Here is a 21,651-nt window from a genome sequence, read left to right on the forward strand (position 1 = left end):
ATGGAAAAGTTAAAGCAAGTGGGAGAAGAGGAAACTGAGGGGCCACTTAAATCTACAAGGTCCTAGGAGAGGTTGTCTGGGTGATGATGAACAACTGTCCCCAGTGGAAGTAGGAAACGTATCAAGAGGAAAGGGGCCTGAACTGCAATAGGATAAATTTAGTTTGTTCTTGAAAAAAATAAGATTTTAAGATGCTGGACTGCATTTCCAGTGGAAGAGGACTTCTGTTCTTGAAAAGCATTATGAAAGCACCTTTCTTATTTCAGTTTTTATACAGTTCAGTGTCAGAGGCATTGTGAATATGCAGAGATTGAACAAAAGGATGTTTAATTATTTTATTGCTGTTATAGCCTAGTGTATTTTAAAATGTCTAAGGAGTATTAAGACACAGTCCTTGCCCTTTGGGAGCTTATAAGCATTTTAATTACACAATCTTAATTAAACAAAACTAATGTTTAATTGAAATTAATTATAAAAGGCAATAATGCATAAGAAAGGTGAACACTGATGATATAAAACTTGAAGAAGCACAATGTCTAATCTAATTTAGACACAGGGAAAAGGGCTTTAAGAAATTAAAGGTAATACCTAATAATGGGATTATTTCTAATATTTATGTTTGGTTTACAAAGCAGCAGTATCTCTTTCCTCACATTTATGTTGCTCAGTACATTCTGTTCATCTGAGGTAACGTTACTTGTTTTTTAATATCTGCTATGAAAGCACAAAGACCATGTCTACTCAGTCATTTTTGGCCCATAGAGCAACATTTGCATAGAGGCACTTAATTCTCTGTGATAGGCAGGGCTCTCTCTGTGCTATTGGTGTGATTAGAAGCATTCTCCAGCTGGTGGAAGATAATCCCCTATTAGCAATCCATGAAGGACTAAATAAAAATGTTAGAAATAAAAAATACTGGGGAGGGTGTGGAGAAAAGGGGAACCTCCTACACTGTTGGTGGGAATGTAAATTGGTACAGCCACTATGGAGAAGAGTATGGAGGTTCCTTAAAAAACTGAAAATAGAACTACCATATGACCCAGCAATCCCACTCCTGGGCATATATCCAGACAAAACTATAACTCGAAAAGATACATGCACCCCAATGTTCCATAGCACCACTATTACAATAGCCAAGATGTGGAAATAACCTAGATGCACATCAACAGAAGAATGGATAAAGAAGATGTGAGATAGATAGATATAGATATAGATATAGATATAGATATAGATATAGATATAGATATACACACAATAGAATACTACTCAGCCACAAAAAAGAATGAAATTTTGCCATTTGCAACAACATGGACAGACTTGGAGCACATTATGCTAGGTGATATAAGTCAGACAGAGAGAAACAAGTACTGTATTATATCATTTATATGGGGAATCTAAAAAATACAACAAACTAGTTCTTTTCTTGACCTAAATGGTGATTAAGAGTGTTTGTCCTACTTCAAAAAATTAGAAATAGAACTACCATATGATCCAGCAATTCCACTTCTGGATATTTATCTGAAGGAAACAAACAAACAAACAAAAAACTAACAGTAAAAGGTCTATGCACCATGATGTTCACTGCAGCATTATTTGCAATAGCTGAGACATGAAAGCAACCTAAGTGTTCATCAATGGATGAATGGATAAAGAAAATGTGGTACATATGCATAGTGTGAAATATTATTCAACCATATAGAAGAAGGAAATCCTGCTATTTGTGACAACATGGATGGACTTTGAGGGCATTATGCTAAGTAAGTTAAGACAGACAGAGAAAGACAAATACTGAAATATCTCACTTATATGTGGAATTTAATAAACAAAAACAAAAAGCCAAACTCAGAGATACAGAGAAGACATTAGCAGTTGCCGGAGGTAGGCCGGGACAGGGAGGGGTGGGGTGCAAAAATGGGTGAAGGGGTTCAAAAGGGACAAACTTCCAGTTATAAAATAAATAAGTCCTGGGGATGTAATATACAGCATGGTGACTTTAGTTAATAACACTGTATTGTATATTTGAAAGTTGTTTAGAGTAGATGAAAAATGTGTAACTATGTGGGGTGATGGATGTTAACTAGACTTATTGTGGTGATCATTTTACAATATATACATAAATCGAATCATTATGTTGTATACCTGAAACTAATAGAATGTTATATGTCAATTATATCTCAATTAAAATATTTGTTGAGTATTTTTTTAAAAGTGTTTGTCCTAAACTATAAATCAAAAAGATACATGTACCTCTATGTTCATAGCAGCACTATTTATAATAACCAAGACATGGAAGCAACCTAAATGTCCATCGACAGATGAATGGATCAAGAAGATGTGGTATACATATACAATGGAATACTACTCAACCATAAAAAAAATGAAATAATGCCATTTGCAGCAACATGGATGCACCTAGAGATTATCATACTAAGTGAAGTAAGTCAGACAGAGAAAGACAAATATATGATATCACTTATATGTGGAATCTAAAATATGACACAAATGAACATATTTATGAAACAGAAACAGACTCACAGACATAGAGAACAGACTTGTGGTTGCCAAGGGGGAGAGGGATGAGGGAGGGATAGACTGGGAGTTTGGGATTAGCAGATACAAACTATTATATATAGAATGGATAAACAACAAAGTCCTACTGTATAGCACCGAGAACTATATTCAGTATCCTGTGATAAACCATAATAGAAAAGAATACGAAAAAGAATATATATGCATAACTGACTGACTTTGCTGTGCAGCAGAAATTAACACAACATTGTAAATCAACTATACTTCAATAAAATAAATTTTAAAAATAATAATAATGTTAGCAAAAGTAAGCACCCATGGTGATGACCATTATCTATAACTGCCTGGAATCTACCAAATTCTTACTCAGGTTTTGGTTAAGAGGCCAAGCTCTGGACTCAGTCTGACTGGATTCCAGCCCTAGTTATCTTACCTACTTGCTGTACAACCCCAGATAATGTACTTGCTTTCCTAAGCTTCACTTTCCTCCTCCAAACAATGGGGGTGATAATTGTTATGAGGATTAAATTGGTTTTTACATGAAACTTACTTAGCGTAGTTCCTGGCACTCAGTGCCCTCTAAAGGTTAGCTATTATTACGTGTTGAATATAACAGAATGAATATTATATACTGTATTAGTTTGCTAGGGCTGTCAAAACAAAAAAAAAAAAAAAGAAGAAGAAGATGATGAGAAAAGCAAAACTACAGAGCAGGTGGCTTAAACAACCAAAATTTATTTCCTCACAGTCTGTGGCTAGAATTCCAAGATCAGGGTTTCAGCAGGGTTGGTTTCCTCTGAGGCCTCTCTCCTTGGCTGACATACAGCCACCTTCTCTCTGTGTCCTCACATGGTGTTTCCTCTGTGCATTCCTCTGGTGTTTCTTTGTCCAAATTTCCTCTTATAAGGACACCAGTTAGATTGGATTAGGGTATACCCTAACAGCCTCATTTTAATTTAATAAACTCTTTAAAGGCCCTATCTCCAAATAGTCACATTCTCAGGTACTGGGGGTTGGGGCTTCAACATAGGACTTTTGGGAGACACAATTCAGCCCATAACATATACTTACCTCACTGTACGCAAAAACATTCCACACAATAAGAAAAACTGAAATAATTCTGAGGAAAAGTCTCAGTTCTCATAACTTCTCAGCTTTCGAACATAGAGAGAACCTATGTGACCTCATTTAACTCTGAGAGGATAGACAGATAGATGGATATACAGATACACAGACATATATGCACACACACTCTCTATCTACCTAGTATACAGGTGCCAATCACACTTTGTAAAACAGCTCTCTGGATGCAAACCACTCTGCCAAAAAAGCATCATCATCAATGAAAATAAATGATTCACCTAAAGTATACAAAGTAGTTACTACACTCAAAGCACAAGAATTACACTGCATGAGAAATTATGTTCTCCTTAGATCACAAATTCATTGAAGAAAGGAGCTATGACAGGTTAGTAAAAATTTACGAACAGATCAGCATAAAAAATGAACTTGGAAAGTTTTTTGTACCTTTGATTGACGCTCTTAAAATTCATTTTTGTTTTCAATATTGTTTTGATAGGTAATTGTGGTCACAATTAGAATAGCACATGCAATGCATGCAGTAATCCAGTATCTGAATTATGGTGACCACAATAAAAAAAGTTACCTTAAATGTTACTAGTCACATGACCATTATTTAGCGATGCAGGCCCACAAAGCATTAGGCTCAAAAAGCATTTCATACAAGCATATAAACTGGATACTAATTCACGTTATGAATATCTGTTGACCACCGACAAAATACCCTGGACAGTATATACCACTCAAAAAAACTCCATGGAAAATGGCCAGACCCCAGGAATCTGGGGATGGAGGCAATGTCTTCCTGAAAAAATGATGCACAGACCTACAGAAATACATATAGCATGTAGCTCAAATGAGAAAATGTGTGAAAGGGCTTTAAAAACTCCAAAGCACTTTATAAGTCTAAGGTGGCATTTTTAAGATGATCTTATTCTGCCCTTACCCCATTCAAAGGAGCTAATTATGATTCAACCAGTCTTTTCCTAACAAATAAGCAAGAACAAGAAATCTGATTAACTGAAATGGGAAATCAAACATGTGAGAAAAAGACCAAAATTTGATATACAGTAAGTTAAGGTAACTCTTTAATATTGATCATCATCTTAGAGTGTCTAATTTTTCCCCTGCTGACAACCCTACCTGGATCAAGAAAGCATTTTCTCGTAAGAAATATCCCTGTGTCATGCCACTTGTTTTATAATGGTAACAGTAAATTTTACACAGAGCTTTTAAAGGATATGTGGTATAGAGACCATACTATTTAACAACCAAAACAAACATTAAAAAACACTTCTCGATAGGGAGGGTGGGAGGGAGGGAGATGCAAGAGGGAAGGGATGGGGGAACAGATGTATATGTATGACAGATTCACTTTGTTATAAAGCAGAAACTAAAAAAAAAAAAAAAAAAAACACTTCTCATGTAATTATCTCATGCTCTATGGCTGATCAAAATTGTTGCCATAATTGAAAAAAAAAATTAAATAATAAATTTAAAAAATTGTTGCCATAAAAGAAAAATAAAAAAAATTAAAAAATAAAATAAATAAAAATTTAATAAATATGAAATAATAACTACATGAGTGTTAAATGTCTTATACCATGCATCAGATTTTAAATGTATTCTTTTTACCTGATGATATACACAGAGAAAGAAGCTCAATCAAAAATTTTAACATGATCACAAGCAAAATACACAGAAAATAAACTTGCAGTGCAGAATTCTACATGAAAAGGATATCTTTTTGTTTCTAATATCAGGATACACTATAAAACATAACTACTCCATACTCATAAATATTAATGCATCAATTTACAAAATATATGTCTAAATGAAAGTCAATATTCATACTGTCTTTTCGATGTTTCCAAATGCCCAAGGTAAGATGACTTGCTAATATTTTATAATTGACATTATCTTAGCATTCCTTAAACAATGAATTTAATCTGGCATGATAAAATAATGTAATTTATGACAATGCACTGGAAGGGAAGGGACTGATAAGAAATTGTTCTAAAAATGAATGGAGGTTTAAATAACGAAACTTTTCAAAACATATGCAGATATTCCTATCCAAAACAAGTATAATACACAAGCCAGCTTGAAGTATCAAAACATAAGGAAATGGGAAGGGAGCTACTCATTGCACATAATGAATATGAAATTAGGAAAGACCAAAAGTGGAATGTTAATATTGCTTGTGCTATTTTTAAAAGATCACTTATAAAATATACCCTCATTAAACAGTCTTAGGTCTTATTTTCACCTGATTACCAAATGAGATTTTCTACTTTATATATACTAGTTAAAAATAATTGCGCTGATTATTTTTATTCTGATTGAATTTAGATTTTTAACAAATTGTCACCACCATAAAACTAAATATTTTTCAGTAGCAACTATCCTACAATTTCTAAACCTATAACAAGAGAAAGAGGAACAAAAAACAATCAAATTGGCGTACAAAAAAGCCATGTTTTATCAGGAAGCAGCTACTTCAAACTCCAATAATCAATGTTTTGTCTCCCCCTTCTGGACCATACAATTATTTTTTTAAAAAAGAAACTGCAAAGTAAGATTTGATCTTTTTTTCACAGGATATATTCAAATAATTGGTCTGACACAAGTGTAACGTTACATGAAGTAATCATGACGATACTATTAGATCAGTAAACTAATAAAACTTCAATTTAATAGTGCAATAGCAGCTTAACAGCCCACAAATACATACTGCCACGCTTAGTGGTATTTTATGGCTATTATAATTAGTAGGTAGCTTGTAGTAAGAAACACATCAATAGCATTTTGAATTTATTACTTTGAGCCTGGCTATAAGTTTACTGTTAACAGGAACTTTCTTTCAGCATGAACTTCTTCAACAGCCTAGGGAAACAAATTCATCTGACTCTATTTTGAGAAAAAGGTCCTATAATATTCACTCAATCGTGCCCAAAATTGCCATGCCCCAATTAGGGCAAAGAAACATACATGTGTACCTACCCTTCACCTATGATGGGGCTGTCCTTTTGACTCAGATTATTTAGAAACACTGCAAAACGTACAAATGTGACAACCTAATTACATAAAATGGCTTATCTAGTAAGCAATACTACAGGCCAACAAAATGATTAGCTCTTTTCTATCCGGGTCCACTGAGTCAACAAGAAACACATGACCTTCATTCCCTAGTACAGGTAATGAGGCTGTGGTTTATAAACAGGTAAATGTCATTAGAATGATAAACAACATATGTTCAGCAGCATGTGCAGAGAATATATTTACAATAGTTAAAGTAGGTGCTTGAAACAGAAAACCTAATTATAAAATTCTACTCTATGCTACGAGTGCCAAAGAAATGGTCTTGCGTGGCAATAACTTTATTCTTGTTTCTGTGATTTTACTAATTTCTCCTTGATTAACATGTCTAAACTGAACTCATCCTGTTTTACTCCAAACGTAGTCTTGCTCCTGACTTCTCCATGAAGGCTCAAGTCACCATCACTTCAGTCACCCATGCTTGCAAATTCACTCATTATTGATTCACACATCTCCTCTGCCCTTTTTCATCATTTGCTGAGGCTGATATATTCTACTTCTGCAATCTCTCTCTCTCATCTATCACCTCCATTTAGTTTTCACTAACCACTCTCCATTCCAGGGTCTTATTACTTCAAGTACAGCAACAATTCCCAGCTTGATCTCCCTGCCCCAGTCTCTAACCTCTCTAATTTCCACTGCTCCATTAATCTTCCCCAAATGTAACTCAGATTTTGTCATTCCATTGCTCAAAACCTTCCAGGATTCCTCACTGACTATTAAAGTACCATCTCCTTGGCATACCCCTCCTAAAATGACCTTAACCTACCTTTCCACATTTACAACCCCCTGATATACTTAACCTATGTTTTTAGTCACCTTAACAAAAACACCCCCGTACTTCCCCTTGGTTCACTCCACTCCATCCACAGTGGCCTCTTTGCAATTCTTCAAATACTCAAGGCACACTCCTGCCTCAAAGCCAGAGCACTTGATGCTCTCTCTGCCTGTAAAGCTCTTCCCTAGATATTTGCATTGGCTCTCTCCAGTTTCACTCATGTCTCTGTTCAAATGTCATTTGCTCAGAGAGCTCACCTATCTAAAGCAGCACATCCCTGATCACACTCGGCTTTCTCATCTTACTTTTTTTCCTTCATAGCTCTTACCACTACCTGCCGTTATATTTGATATGCGTCTTACTGTCTGCCTCCCCAAGTAGAAATATAAGCTCCATGAGGAATTTATCTGTAATGGTTCATCATCCAAGCACCTAGAATAGTGTCTGGCACGTAATAGGTGGGCAGTAAATTTTTATCCAAAAAAGAAAAGAATCTGTGGCTAGAGAGATTAACCAGACCTAGAGAATGAATGAGTGCTGAATCAGGATTTAAATTCAGGTTTTTATGATGCCAAAATAAACACTATCCCAAAAGAGAACCCTACTGCTTGTCCTAGGTGCTCAACTATTTCTGTCATTAAGTTACTTTATATTTAACATTGTTAGGTCTGGTCATTATAATTCTATTTTCCAATTATCATGTAATCATGTCAATTTTTACCCTTTTTTCCCACAGAAGAATGGTTCTTCTTCCTCCTGTGGATACATTATTCCTGGTTTGCAGTGAAATCAAATTAGTCATTTTAGCTGATTCCCAAACCTGTTTCATGCAATGTGTTACTAAATAATAAAAACAATTTATTTTCTTTCTAAAAGTTTACAACACTTACCTATAACTAGAAGCCAATGAAAAAGTCAGTTCTTTCTATCTCTATCCTACTCTAAGTTCTCTTTTGCTATTTTAAGATATTGATAAGAAGATATTCTACCCTTTCTTAGATAGTATCTATAACAAATCTTCAACTATCTTATTAAATCTTTAAAATAACCTTGTTATATTATCTTGAGACCATATATGAATTTTTTTCAAAGCCCAGCAATAATCTATACCACATAACACATAGCTTCCAATAAACAGGCAAAACATTCTCTTTCTTCCACCCAGCCAAATCCCTCCCAACATTCTTGACCCAGAATAAATCACTCTATTAAATAGCACACATCTTGAATACTTAGCAAAAAAAAAAAAAAAAAGAGGCAGCTCAAAGTCTCATCTTGTTTTACCATATTATCTTCATGTTTTATGTCTGTCATACCAAGCATTTCATAAAATTTAATACATTTAACCAAAAAATGTAATTTAGACCTGCTATTTGCAAGGTTCTTAATATGTTAAATATATTAAATATAAACAATAAACTTCAAAACCGTCCTGAATTGAGTATTATTATCCTCATTGTGTTAATAGGGAGACTGAGGTTCAGAGACATTAAGTAAATTATTTAAGGTCACACAGTTAGTATGTAGCAGAGTTGGAATCTGAGCTCAGGTCTATTTGCCTCTGAATCCATGACCTCTACTAAAATTTGTATCCCTTCATAGGGTCTATATTGTGGACATAAAAAGACAGACCTGCACAGTAACAGAAAGTATTATTCAAGGACATACATTATTATAAACTAAAGTAATATAGGTGTATTATTAAAAAGGCCCTTAAAGAATACATAATGTAATAGAAACTATAAAATAGAGTAGAAAGTGATTCCAAAAGAAATTTAAAAATAAAGTGCTATAGAAGTTCAGAGAAATTATTAGGAGGAAATCAGGAGGTGGGGGAATGGGGGGGAAGGTCATTGGGATAGACTTCATGGAAGAGCTGAGGATGGGGAGAATGTTGACACAGGAAGGAAAATATTTGAAGCAAAAAAAAAAAAAAGATCCAATGAGCCAAGTCAGAAGCAAGACTGCTTGAGGCTGAGTGGGTGGTTATGTTCAGGTACAGCCTGATTTGTAAAGTAAATTTCTGAAAGAGAATAGTGAAAACTAAGGCTAATGGTAGTCTGAGATCAGGAGGACCTCAAATGCCTCCAATCCTGCTTCTAATCAACACTGGAGAGATAAAAGGAAGACAGGGTCATGAAGACCTGGTTCATTACATATTCCATCTTTCCAGTTTCAGTCTGACTTCTACATGACTCATTTTTTGACGAACATATGTAGTCTTTAGGCAACCAGAATACTTAAAGTGTTATTCTAGGATTTCTTCTCTGTTGAACACTTCTTATGAAATTCTTATCTGTCCATTTTATCAACAAACACTTCCCATCTTTTGTAGATTAGTGAGACCACGAAAAATAAGCCCTTTTGTACCTGACTTTCAACTAGTAATTTTAAATATTTTTCTTCACTCCTCTCTCTAGTCTCAACAAACAACAAAAAACCTTCCTCCTGAAGGCACCCTTCCCAGCTAAACTCTAGAATTAATTCCCTCATCACTTCCTCTAGAAGCTGGTCGATCCCTAGAGTGTCCTCCCCTTAGTTCAGGATTTGCAAACTCCAACATAAGAAACAGCTCACAGATAAAACAATGGGTATGAAATCATTTCTACTGTAGATCAATCATAACATCTTTCTCATTATAGTGTCTTTCAAAACACTCTCAGACAAGATGAAACTGTTCACTAAACCATAAGCAGCCACTTTGCAACGCTTCCTATATTACATCTTCAGGCCCTATCTTATATTCTGTTTTCCTGACCACCTTCCCCATTAGACCTAGTATTTTGAGGGCACCAGCTATGTTCATTGGGGAAGAAAAACATATAACTTATCATAATAAAATGTGCTAAATATTATAATTGAGCTATATACACGGTGCTATGGAAAGGAAGGTGTTATCTAAGACAGCTTCTCCTTCAAAGACTGACATGAAGCTTAATTTTGATGGATATTTAGGAGCTTGCTGGGCACACTCAAGAAGAAAAGGGCATTCTGGCTCAAAGAAACGGAATGTGCTTGATTTAGAGGGATTAAAGAATAGGATGTTAAGGAATTGCCAAGTGTTCCTGTACAGACGGAGGACAGGCACATGTAAGAATGCAGCTGGAGGTGAAATTAGAAAAGGAAGCGGGGATAAGATCACAAAAGGAATAGGGAGTCATTTGAAAGTTTTGATGGGGTAGAAGCAGCATCTCTTGTAACCATGTAGAGCATGTGTGGGTGGGGTGTGAGAGCCAAGACTAGGAGAGTATTGAGGAGACTGGGGCAGTCACAGGTGTGTTAAATGATGGGTCTGAGATTAGGGGAGAGAGCTGAGAGTTATTTAGGAGAAACAACTTGGTAACTGGATGTGGAGAAATCAGTAATCTTTCAGTAGCTTCTGGCATAGGCCATTGGATTGCTTATGGTACCAAGACCAGAAATATAGGCTGGCTCTGGTCCACATTAAAATGAGCTCCAGATTCCTTCATTACCCCAAACTCTGTTATTTAACTCCACCCTTATACACCTAAGCCTCCAGTTTAATGCAGGTCCTCACTGACTCACACATGTCTCCTAGGTAGCACCCCAAACAAATCTCTCTCTATCCTAATCCAGTATTTCTCAAAGTCAGCTCTTGAGCCTACCTTATCAGAATCTCCTGTGGTGCTTGATAAAAAGGCAGAGTTCTTGGCCCTATCCCAAACCCCATGAAGGACAAAATCTGCATTTTGATAACTTTCAACTTTAGGAACCACTAGCCTGATCCAGCCTACCTACTACTATCAAATTTATTTTTCTTAAGCCCTGCTTCCCTCATGTCACTTGCTTGCCCCAACCAATTTCTAATCTTCTACCTGGACTTCAAGATCCTCTTTCAACTTGATTTTTGAATCTTTCCAATTTACATTTTTGTTCTTTGTTCCAACAAAGTCAACCTCATCCCTCATTTCCCTCTTCTCCCCCCACCCCCTCCCAAACACAGTTTGGTTATTTCTCCAAGCCTTTGCATTCAATATTACTTCCACAATCTGCGAGCTTCTCCATCATCTTTCCTCCCCTGTCAAATCTCAGCCAACAGATCCTGAAAGTCTAGAAATTTGCATGGAGTTTCTCTAGTTACTCTAACCCTACTTCTCTCTCCTGCTCATGTATTCCTATTACACTTACAATCAGCCAGCACAATTTAAGGTTTGATTATTTCAACATATATTATTGAAACTATAAGGTCTTATCTCATTCTTATTTGCCAGTCATCAGTGTGCCTAGCACAGTTCTTGGCACATAATAAGCACTGAAGAAATATTTGTTGATTTTTGAAATCACCCCAAAAGATGAATGGCTTTGTTTTCCCCTAAATGTCACGTGAATTCAAAAAGAAAAAAAAAAAAGAGGACTTCAATTTTTAAAAGCAAAACAAATGTAAATATATTTACTATTCTAGATACCATGGTACCTGATAATGCTAAACATAATGTTTCCTGGCCTGTTTTCAAAACGCAGACTGCTTAATCATGAAGGCAAGATAATTACAAATAGCTCTTAATTACAATACACGCCACTTTTGGTGTACTGATATAATAGTGTATCATGTAATTGTGGCACTGAAATGCAGTGTCTGTAGTAAAAGAACCTTTAGAAGACAGCAACAGAAAGAACCTTAAAAGATAATGCAAGCCAATCACTTCAATTTACCCACTTAATAACTGAACCTCAGAGAAACTACATGACTTGCTCAAAGTCACAGAGCTGATGAGTAGCACCCAACAAAGACAAGCACACGGGTCTCCTGACTGAACATCAAAGGTTGCTCTCATTACACTATGTGCTCAGGGATACTAAAGTCAAAGTCAGATACTTCAATAAGAATTCCTGTTAGCATAAACCAACCTTTTAGGAGTCTCTGCCTGCTGTCCTGAAAAACTGAGGTAAAACACACAGTTTTATCAGAATCATAAAGACTGACACGGGTACAATTATGAAAAAAAAAGAAAAAAAAATTAAAAAGAAGTAAAACTTTCTAAGACAGAGTATACAAGCATATTCTACTTCTAAAGCATTTCCCAAAGCCACAGGAAAGATACTTACCATAGCTAAATTCTATTCACCTGATCTTAATATTCACCTCACTGTTTTGGTAAAATATACACCAAAAGAAGAACCCAACATATAAAATACTATAAGCAAAAATCACTCAATCCCCAAAAGCACAAATTCACTTCTAAGGGTAAAACACATCTTTTGTACTCACCATAACTTTACTTCCAACTATCTGCATGCAGTGGTCAACGGAGAGTGGTTATGGTGTAAAAAAAAACAAACAGCAACAGTATTAGTAATCAGAAGCTTTTCACAGAAGTTAAGTGTTTAGTAAATTAGTAAATAGCTACCCCCATGTATACTTTTAATACTTTAGATCTAGAGGCTAACACAAATATATCAGTATTGATTTCTACCATATTTCAAAAATGTGTAAAGTCTGCAGAATAAAGATTCCACATAAAAGATTTTTACAACTTGAGGATTTTTTTTTTTTCTGTAATGGGCTTCTCAGCTAGTGCAGTGTAAACATCAAGTAACGCAAGATTAACTGTAATCAGGCATCAGATATTTTAACAGCCCACAACCCCTCAAAAAAATTACTACAAGAAAATCAAATTTTTTTCCAAATATTGCTTTTTTTTCTCTTTCCTTATTTTAACAGGTATACTATTAAGGTTGAAATTGTGTATTTTAGAATATAAATGTTGCATTTAAAGTCATGCATTAAGTTAATAAATAAACTTTAGGTTGAAAACTGGAATATTTTATATTGTTATGAATTTAAGGTTTAAAATATTGTTTTATATTATACTTGAAAATTACAAAGCAGATAGATTGCTTATGATTCTAGTTTTCTAGGTCATCCTAGAATTTCTATTATAAGAGCACAGTTTTGTATATAATGCGAAGACAAAGAAGTAGTTTGTATTTAAACATAGTTATTCATAAGGAGGAAACAGTTCAAGAATTACAACCTCGACTGAGCTTTTCTAATGGTTAAGAGAGAAGAGAATTTCTGAGAATTTGTGTTTAAGAAAGCAAGAAGTAAAATCATAGTCCTGGGCTTCCCTGGTGGCGCAGTGGTTGAGAGTCCACCTGCCGATGCAGGGGACACCGGTTCGTGCCCCGGTCCGGGAAGATCCCACATGCCGCGGAGCGGCTGGGCCTGTGAGCCATGGCCGCTGAGCCTGCACGTCCGGAGCCCGTGCTCCACAACGGGAGAGGCCACAACAGTGAGAGGCCCGCGTACCGCAAAAAAATAAATAAATAAATAAATCATAGTCCTAAAACATAATTTTATACTAAAATCCAATCTAAATCATTGTTATCAGTTTCCTACACTTGAATATCAAGCAATGTTCAAAAAAGACCTAATCCAAAATTGAAAACCATTAATCTGATAGCAGTTTTATTATCACTATGTGCTCTGTTTTTCAACTAGTACTTTAAAAATAAAAATCAAATATAATTGAAATCCCAATAAGAATTCTAAGTTTAACAGGATACTGCAAGATACAAAAAGATAATGACAGTTTCCCAGTAAATTATTTCAGAGGAATCCATGAATCTCCAAATAGAGAAGTAGCTTTCTTAAATATTCATTCAACAGACTATTTACAGGCAGTGATTATCTAGTTGAATAAAAGCTCCTGTGGTGCCATTAACCACCTTCTGAATTGAAAGGTATGCTATTGACCTAAATTATTTCCTCTCACCAAAAAGACGGAGATCTTATTTGTCCCTTGTTTATTTAGCACAGACATGAAGCTAAAAAAAATGAATGCAAGCCCTCTTAACAATTAAGGCAGGTCTATACTCAGTGAAACGACCAGAATATGGCCCATTTAATGATTCATTCCGATTGCAAAATGACTGCATTTAGCTAAAGCACATACAGCAAAGAGATTAGATGAGACAAGGAAAGCTAAAAGAAACTGGTTTGGTCATGTTTGGGTTCAATTGTTCACCATATCTAGGTGATGCCTCGAAAAGACCTGAGAAAGAAAATATCTGATAATGGCAAAGGCAAAACCATTAATATATGTATACAGACATACAAATATACTACAGCTCTCAAATGCTTATTATATGGGTCAATCTAAAAAAATTTAGAGATGCATTTGGTATCACTATTTTGAATTATTTCCTATTGAGAGTTTTTTAAGTCAATGATACCTTTCAATGTATCTTCATGAAAATATAATTTTACATATTTTTAAATCTCAACTTCAAAGACTGCGATTTAAGTTAGAAATAAGCTAGTTTCTTAATATTCTCATAAGGACATTGACATCTGGCAAACTAATGTTAGGATTTCAATGACTAATTTTTCCTCATAAACATCTATATATGCTGTTAAAAAATAACATGCAACATTCCCTCTAAATCACTTATGCCTTGTGCCTCTCAGGATTATGAATTGATATGACAGTGTTGCAATATTAACAAAGCTTGGTTTTCCATTTCTGAAAACATATGTTGGTGTTTTGAAAACAAAGCCTCTTCCAGATTATCTGTGGCCAAATTATCTACACATACTAACTACCCTAGATCAGGTCCATAACTGCACTTGCTACAATGAGCAAATGAGTACAGCTCCAGCAGAGAAGAGGCTCTTTTCCACTCCCTTAAAGTCGATTCATCACTGACAGAGTTACTCAAGGTACTTTTTCCTTCGCATTCACACAACTCAACATTCTCTACTAAGGAACTTGAAAAGGAAAAAAAAAACAAAACAAAACTAAGCAATAGTTTTCATCATTATCTTTCAATTTCCTTTATATATTATCTTATTCCAGGCTAATTTTGGCATAGTCAATTACACAATAAAAGACTCTCCTTTGCTTTAGAAACAGGTTTTGAGCCCAAACCTGTGTATTAGTTTCATGTTGCTTTACGGTCCTTACCCACAAACCCAGGAGAATGACCCACGTCTCTTACTGAGCTCATATTTTATTTGTTTTTCAACTCCATACAAAATGACTAATGCAGGTGTTAAAGGTGGAAATGTACAATTTATGTTTAAATTTAACTATAATTTTCACACATTTTACATATGACTACAAGACTTTTCCACCACGGACTGTAGTCCTTAACTTTGCTTTTATTCAAGATGAAAGTTTTGGCTACTTGTAAAGCATTTTCATAAAGAAGTGGTTACAATCATATCTACTTTAAATGTGGAAACATTTTTAATCAGTGTATCAATATAATGAAAAAGTAAGCATAAAAAAGTATGACAAGCAAAGCATATCTAAAGCCTAATAAAAGACAGCAGGATGGAAACGTTGGTTACACATAGGTAAATGGGCATAGGTTAGGTTATAATTTATGCAAATTTTATTATCATGATCACGAAGAGGTCAAAAGATGAGAGGATGGTTTGTCACTGAATAGCATCCCTATCACCTTCAAAAGGAAATCACATATGCAATTTCCTTTGTTTTCGCCACAGAAAACACAGCACTAATGAATGTCTCCCCAAAGTGAGAAAGCTTTAAAGCATGCTTATCAACAGGCTTTCTTTCATCATAATAGTTGGTCTATGAAAAATATTTGCAAATAAAATGTATAACCTTAGAGCTCTAATGAAAGTTCTGTACACACATCAGGTGCTCCTATGTGTGCTAAAGGAAACAAATAAGGATCACATACTAAATAGTTATAGTACTGATTTTGAGCCTAACACCTTAAATATAGTAGTTTCATGTCTTTTGAGAAACATTCAATTTCCATGTTTCAAATAAAGCAATTGCAGAGAGCTCATCCAATGTTTACCCAAAGTTTAGCATTTTAATCTTAAAAATGAGTCTATAAATTAAAAGTGTGCATCTCTCTGGTCAGTTGAAGAGGAAACAATAGGATAAGTGAAAACAAGCTCTACATAGAGTCGATATCAAAAGGTTAAGGAGTAAGAGCTTCATACAATCTTGATTATATTTAGTCCCACTTACACAAACAAAAACAACAACAGAGCCAGAAACACTAACAAAATCTTATCATTAAAAACACCACACAATTATTCATGTATTATTATCTGTACTTTGCACTCAGATTTAGCTATATAGATTTACTAGTGTATTTGCCTTTAGGTGTTTGAAAAATAACATTGAATGTACACCCTGCACTTCCTAAAGCATTTTACTGTGAACAATAAGCTGACTACAAAAATGAGGAGATTCATCAGAATTTCAAAGCAAAACCTATGCCTCACCTAATTCTATTGAAAACGATGCTCATGGCAAATTTCACTTATCACTTGAAACATATTTCTGCCCTTGGATACCAGAAGCAAATTAAAAAACATGCTGTTGCTCTGCTCTGGCAGAGCTGCAATGCGTTATGTTTAAATAGTTCAGCATTCAGATTTAGTTTGCTTGAGGTACAATATGCAATCAATACAATTGTAGAATTCAGGGCAAAATGCATCAGTAATTGCCACTGCAATTACTGTACTGAAATAGCATTAATAGGATAGCCAAATAACTTTAGAACATATTTTTCCACTGAAGAGCTATTTTATTCACTGGTCAAGTTTTTAAATTTAAAATATGTATGTCTTAAATGTAAATGTGTGTGTGTGTGTGTGTGTGATATACATATTACACAAACATAAAATCACTGTGTGTGATACATACATATATACATACACACATGTATATAATATATACAAATATAGTGATGTTATGAACTCTAAATGTGAAAAGCTTCTTCTTTACAGAAATGTAAAAGATATATTTCGCCATTTCAAAAAATACATTTTTTCCTACAAAAATACATCAAACCTGAAGACTATTTTTGGAAGCACCTTAGGAAATGAACAAAGCAACACATTCCATTAAAACACGAAGATTTTCCTGCTGAAGACAAGTCTTTTCAATGAACCCTACTTTCAAGTCTTTTGAGACTCGCACAGAGTTCATTAAAGCTCCTATTAAACACCCTTCTTTGTGTTAAATTTAGCTGTACAATAACAATTATGAGGTAGTTTACATAGTTAGCATCACAGAAAATAATGAAAAAAAACAAAACTGCTTATTAAAAACATTGCTAAAAATTTCATGCAAGCAGATACTGGACATATAGCTTTAACGTAAACTTAGTTAAATCTTGTGACTAGGCTATGTTTGTATCTTCTCCCTCAAAATCTGAAATGTTCATGTAACAAACTGTGTATTAAGTGGAATACCTGCAAATTGCTGTCATTTGTTAGTAAGTGCACAAAAACTCAGCCCCAAAACTTACTGGATTAACTCAGAGCCCTCTATCCTTAGTCTGTCTTGTTTATAAGAATGGAAGGCTCTTTAATTAAGAACAGTTTTGAAATATATACAAAATGTATTAAAGTACATGTATATGCTTCCTTTACAAGTCTATATAAGTACATTGAGGTAAGAACTTGGAGAGCCAAGATTTGTTTCTTTTTAAGCAGATAACGCTAAGCTCATTATGTGGGTGCCGGGAGATTCTCACTACTTACAGATTTGGCAGTAGCAGAAATATACTGGACGACCATCTCACGCTTGGTGGTAAAATCTTTGTTTCTTAAAGGAGCTTTTCGTTCTTCATTAAGGTTCATGTCCTCCTGTTAAAAAGAACATTTATTGTGAGCATTATCAAATTTCTGCTTACGAGTTTCAAAAGTGATTAATAAATATTAAACAACAAGGTCCTACCGTATAGCACAGGGAACTATACTCAATATCCTATAATAAACCATAATAGAAAAGAATATGAAAAAGAATATGTATATATATATATATGTATGACTGAATCACTTTGTTGTACAGCACAAATTAACACACTATTATAAATCAACTATACCTCAATAAAATAAATTTTAAAAAAAGAAAAAGAAAACAATATTTTTGTCTTAAAATAGAAAGTCATGCTATGACTAACAACAACCATCATTTTTCTGGCTCCTTCACTATTATTTTTCACTCTATATACCATAATCTTATATAAACTTTACCATATAATAATGTTTCATATCCCTACCTACTCAATAAATGAGCAGAAAGAAAAAAAAAAAAACTTTTAACTATTCCATAGAACAAACTGTCAGTTTATAGCATAGATATACATCATACCTTAGCAAAGCTAGTTATTTACACTGATAGCAAAAATAAACAGATAAACAAACACTTTACTATTTGGCATATGTTCTCGTAAGATAATTATTAACTAGAAGAGCAAATATGATTTGTAAATTAACAGGAAATATACAGCTACAATATGTCACTGAAGAAAGATTCATGAGAAGTTGCTGAATTTGGAAAAAAAAAATCAGAAACATAGTTACCTGTATAGGGATAACAAAAACTACTCACTGTAGAGAAAAATATCATGACAACACATTGTTTTGAGGTTCAATAAGCTTTAATTTGGTTGGAAATCTTCCTTTATATTGTGATACACACACATGTATAATATTTTCACTAGAAAAAATATTTTTCTTCATTTTGAAACTCATGTTAACCCCTGCAACACATTAAGACAGGGGCCCCCAAACCCCCAGGCCATGGCCTGTTAGGAACTGGGCCACACAGTAGGAGGTGAGCGGCAGGTGAGCAAAGCTTCATTTGCGGCTTCCCATCGCTCCCCATCGCTCTCATTACAGCCTGAACCATCCCCCACTTCCCTGTCCTTGGAAAAATTGTCTTTCACAAAACCAGTCCCTGGTGCCAAAAAGGTTGGGGACCGCTACATTAAGACACACTTGAAGGGTCACAAAATCAAGTTGGAAAGGACTATGCTTCAAAAAGTAACATCAAATGAAAAGACAACCTACAGAATGGGTGAAAATGTTTACAAGTCATATGTCTGATAAGGGGCTTGTATATAAATTATAAAAAGAAGCCTTACAAGTCAACAATAAAAAGACAAATAACCCAAATACAAGTGGGCAAAGGATTTGAATAGACATTTCTCTAAAGAAGATATACAAATGGCCAATAAGCACATGATGTTCAACATCATTATTCATCAGGGAAATGCAAATCAAAATCACAGTGAGATAACATTTCACTCCCACCAGGATGGCTATGACAAAAAAGGTAATAACAATTGTTGGTGAGGATGTGGAGAAACTGGAACCCTCACACACTGCTGGTGAGAATGTGAAATGATGCAGCCACTTTGGAAAACAGTCTAGCAGTTCCTCAAAAAGTTATACTTAGAGTTACCACATGACTCAGCTTATACCCAAGAGAAATGAAAACATCTGTTCACACAAAAACTTGTACATGGGGACTTCCCTGGCAGTCCAGCGGTTAAGACTTCGCCTTCCAATGCAGGGAGTACAGGTTTGATCCCTGGTCAGGGAGCTAAGATCCCACATGCCTCAGGGCCAGAAAAACAAGAAAACATAAAACAGAAGCAATATCGTAACAAATTCAATAAAGACTTTAAAAATGGTCCACATCAAAAAATCTTTAAAAAAATAGAAACTTGTACATTAATGTTCATAGCAGCAGCAGCAGCAGAGTGGAAACAATCCAAATATCCATCAAGTGATGAATGGATAAACAAATGTCATATGTCCATGCAACTGAATATTATTCAGCCACAAAGAGGAATAAAGTACTGATACATGCTACAGCATGGATGAACCTTGAAATCACATTATGCTAAATGAAAGAAGCCAGTCACAAAAGGCCATATATTATAAGATCCCATTTATATTAAATATCCAGAACAGGCAAATCTATAAAGACAGAAAGTGGATTAGAGGTTGTCAGGGGCAGGGTAAGGGAGGGATGGGAGAATTGGGGTGTGACTGCCAACACATATGGTGTTTCTTTTGGGGGTGATAAAAATCTTCTGAAAGTGATTGCTGTGATGGTTGCACAGCTCTTTGAATATATGAAAAAAACACATTGAACTGTATACTTTAATAGGATGAACTTTATGGCATCTGAATGGTACCTCAATTTTTTAAAAACAGAAAAAGAAATCAGTATTTTTATCCCTTTACTTGCTTAGTAATTCTAACTATTACTATTTTTTTAATCAAGTAAACTAATAGGCCAACAAAGAAAAATACTAAAATTATTTTAAAGATTCATATGTGAGAATGTGGGGGAAAAAACAAAGAATACATAAATAGTAATCAAACTGCATCAATTGAATAGTAACTTCAGTGACAGCAAGAATCTCATGATCTATAGTTGCACCCACTGCAGTGACTCCTATGATGATTAATTCACAACCAATACTTATAAATTTCATGTATATATACCTATCCCCTTTCCCAATCACCTCTATCACTGTCTCTACTTCTCTACCTTTCCTGTCTTATCTCCTTATTTCTCATTTGTATATCCCACTTGTTAATGACTTACTTGAAGGCAGGCTCTCTTTCTCTGACTAGACCTAGCGTTTTTGAATCAAAGTAGAATCACAGAAACGAGACTGGATGGCACTTTATAAAGTCCACAGACACTCATCTATGTTCTGTGTCAACTTCAGCTAACAGGGTACTCACTACCTCTACAGGCAGCCCATCCCATTATAGGGCAGTTTAATTTTTGCCAAGTTTTTCCTTGGAGGACTGGATCTAAAATACATACAACAAAATATTAATATCATATTAAGGTGGAAAGACTGTGTCATTATTTTTTCTCTTCTACTTTCTAAATTTTTTGATCACTTATTTACTGAACACATACCATGCACCATGCACTATGCTAGACTGGGTAGGGAATGCAAATTTGAAAGAGTGCTTGAGCCTACAAATTAAATGTTATTATTTGTGAAATACTTAGAACAATGCCTGATACTTAGTAAATGCTATATTTGTCTGTTAAAGAAATAAAAATAAATGATTCATGGTCTAGTATGGAAGACAGACATTCAAACAAATCATTATAACAGAGGCATGTAGAGGACGTTTTGGGAACACAGAGGATAGATGGGAAGGTCAGCAAAGAAGTCTTCATCAGCATTTGGGTCTTGAGAAAAATCTGAGTGAAGGTCAAGAGACTAGCTACCAGACCACAGTGGGCTTCCGTCATGGTTGGTTGCCCAATAGCACTTGAACATGCCCTCTACATTTTAAACACTCACCCAGTATCAGCCCCATCAAGGAAGAATCCATAAAAACCACATTTGTCAGTCTCCCTTATAACCAGAGTACAGGT

General features: G+C 34.8%; 1 protein-coding gene across 1 annotated transcript in view; it reads right to left on the minus strand.

Annotated features, from left to right (window-relative positions):
- DIAPH2 (diaphanous related formin 2) overlaps window positions 1–21,651 on the minus strand; it is an 897,118-nt gene that overhangs the window by 798,698 nt on the left and 76,769 nt on the right. Inside the window, exons 4-5 of the mRNA XM_081223297.1 lie at window positions 17,988–18,092; window positions 12,717–12,737 (exon numbers count right to left, since the gene is read on the minus strand). Of these exons, the coding sequence (XP_081079423.1) occupies window positions 12,717–12,737; window positions 17,988–18,092 (126 nt within the window). The remainder of the gene's footprint in view (window positions 1–12,716; window positions 12,738–17,987; window positions 18,093–21,651) is intronic.

Source organism: Mesoplodon bidens, assembly GCF_964165515.1.
Source record: "Mesoplodon bidens genome assembly, chromosome: X".
Lineage (NCBI taxonomy): Eukaryota > Metazoa > Chordata > Mammalia > Artiodactyla > Ziphiidae > Mesoplodon > Mesoplodon bidens.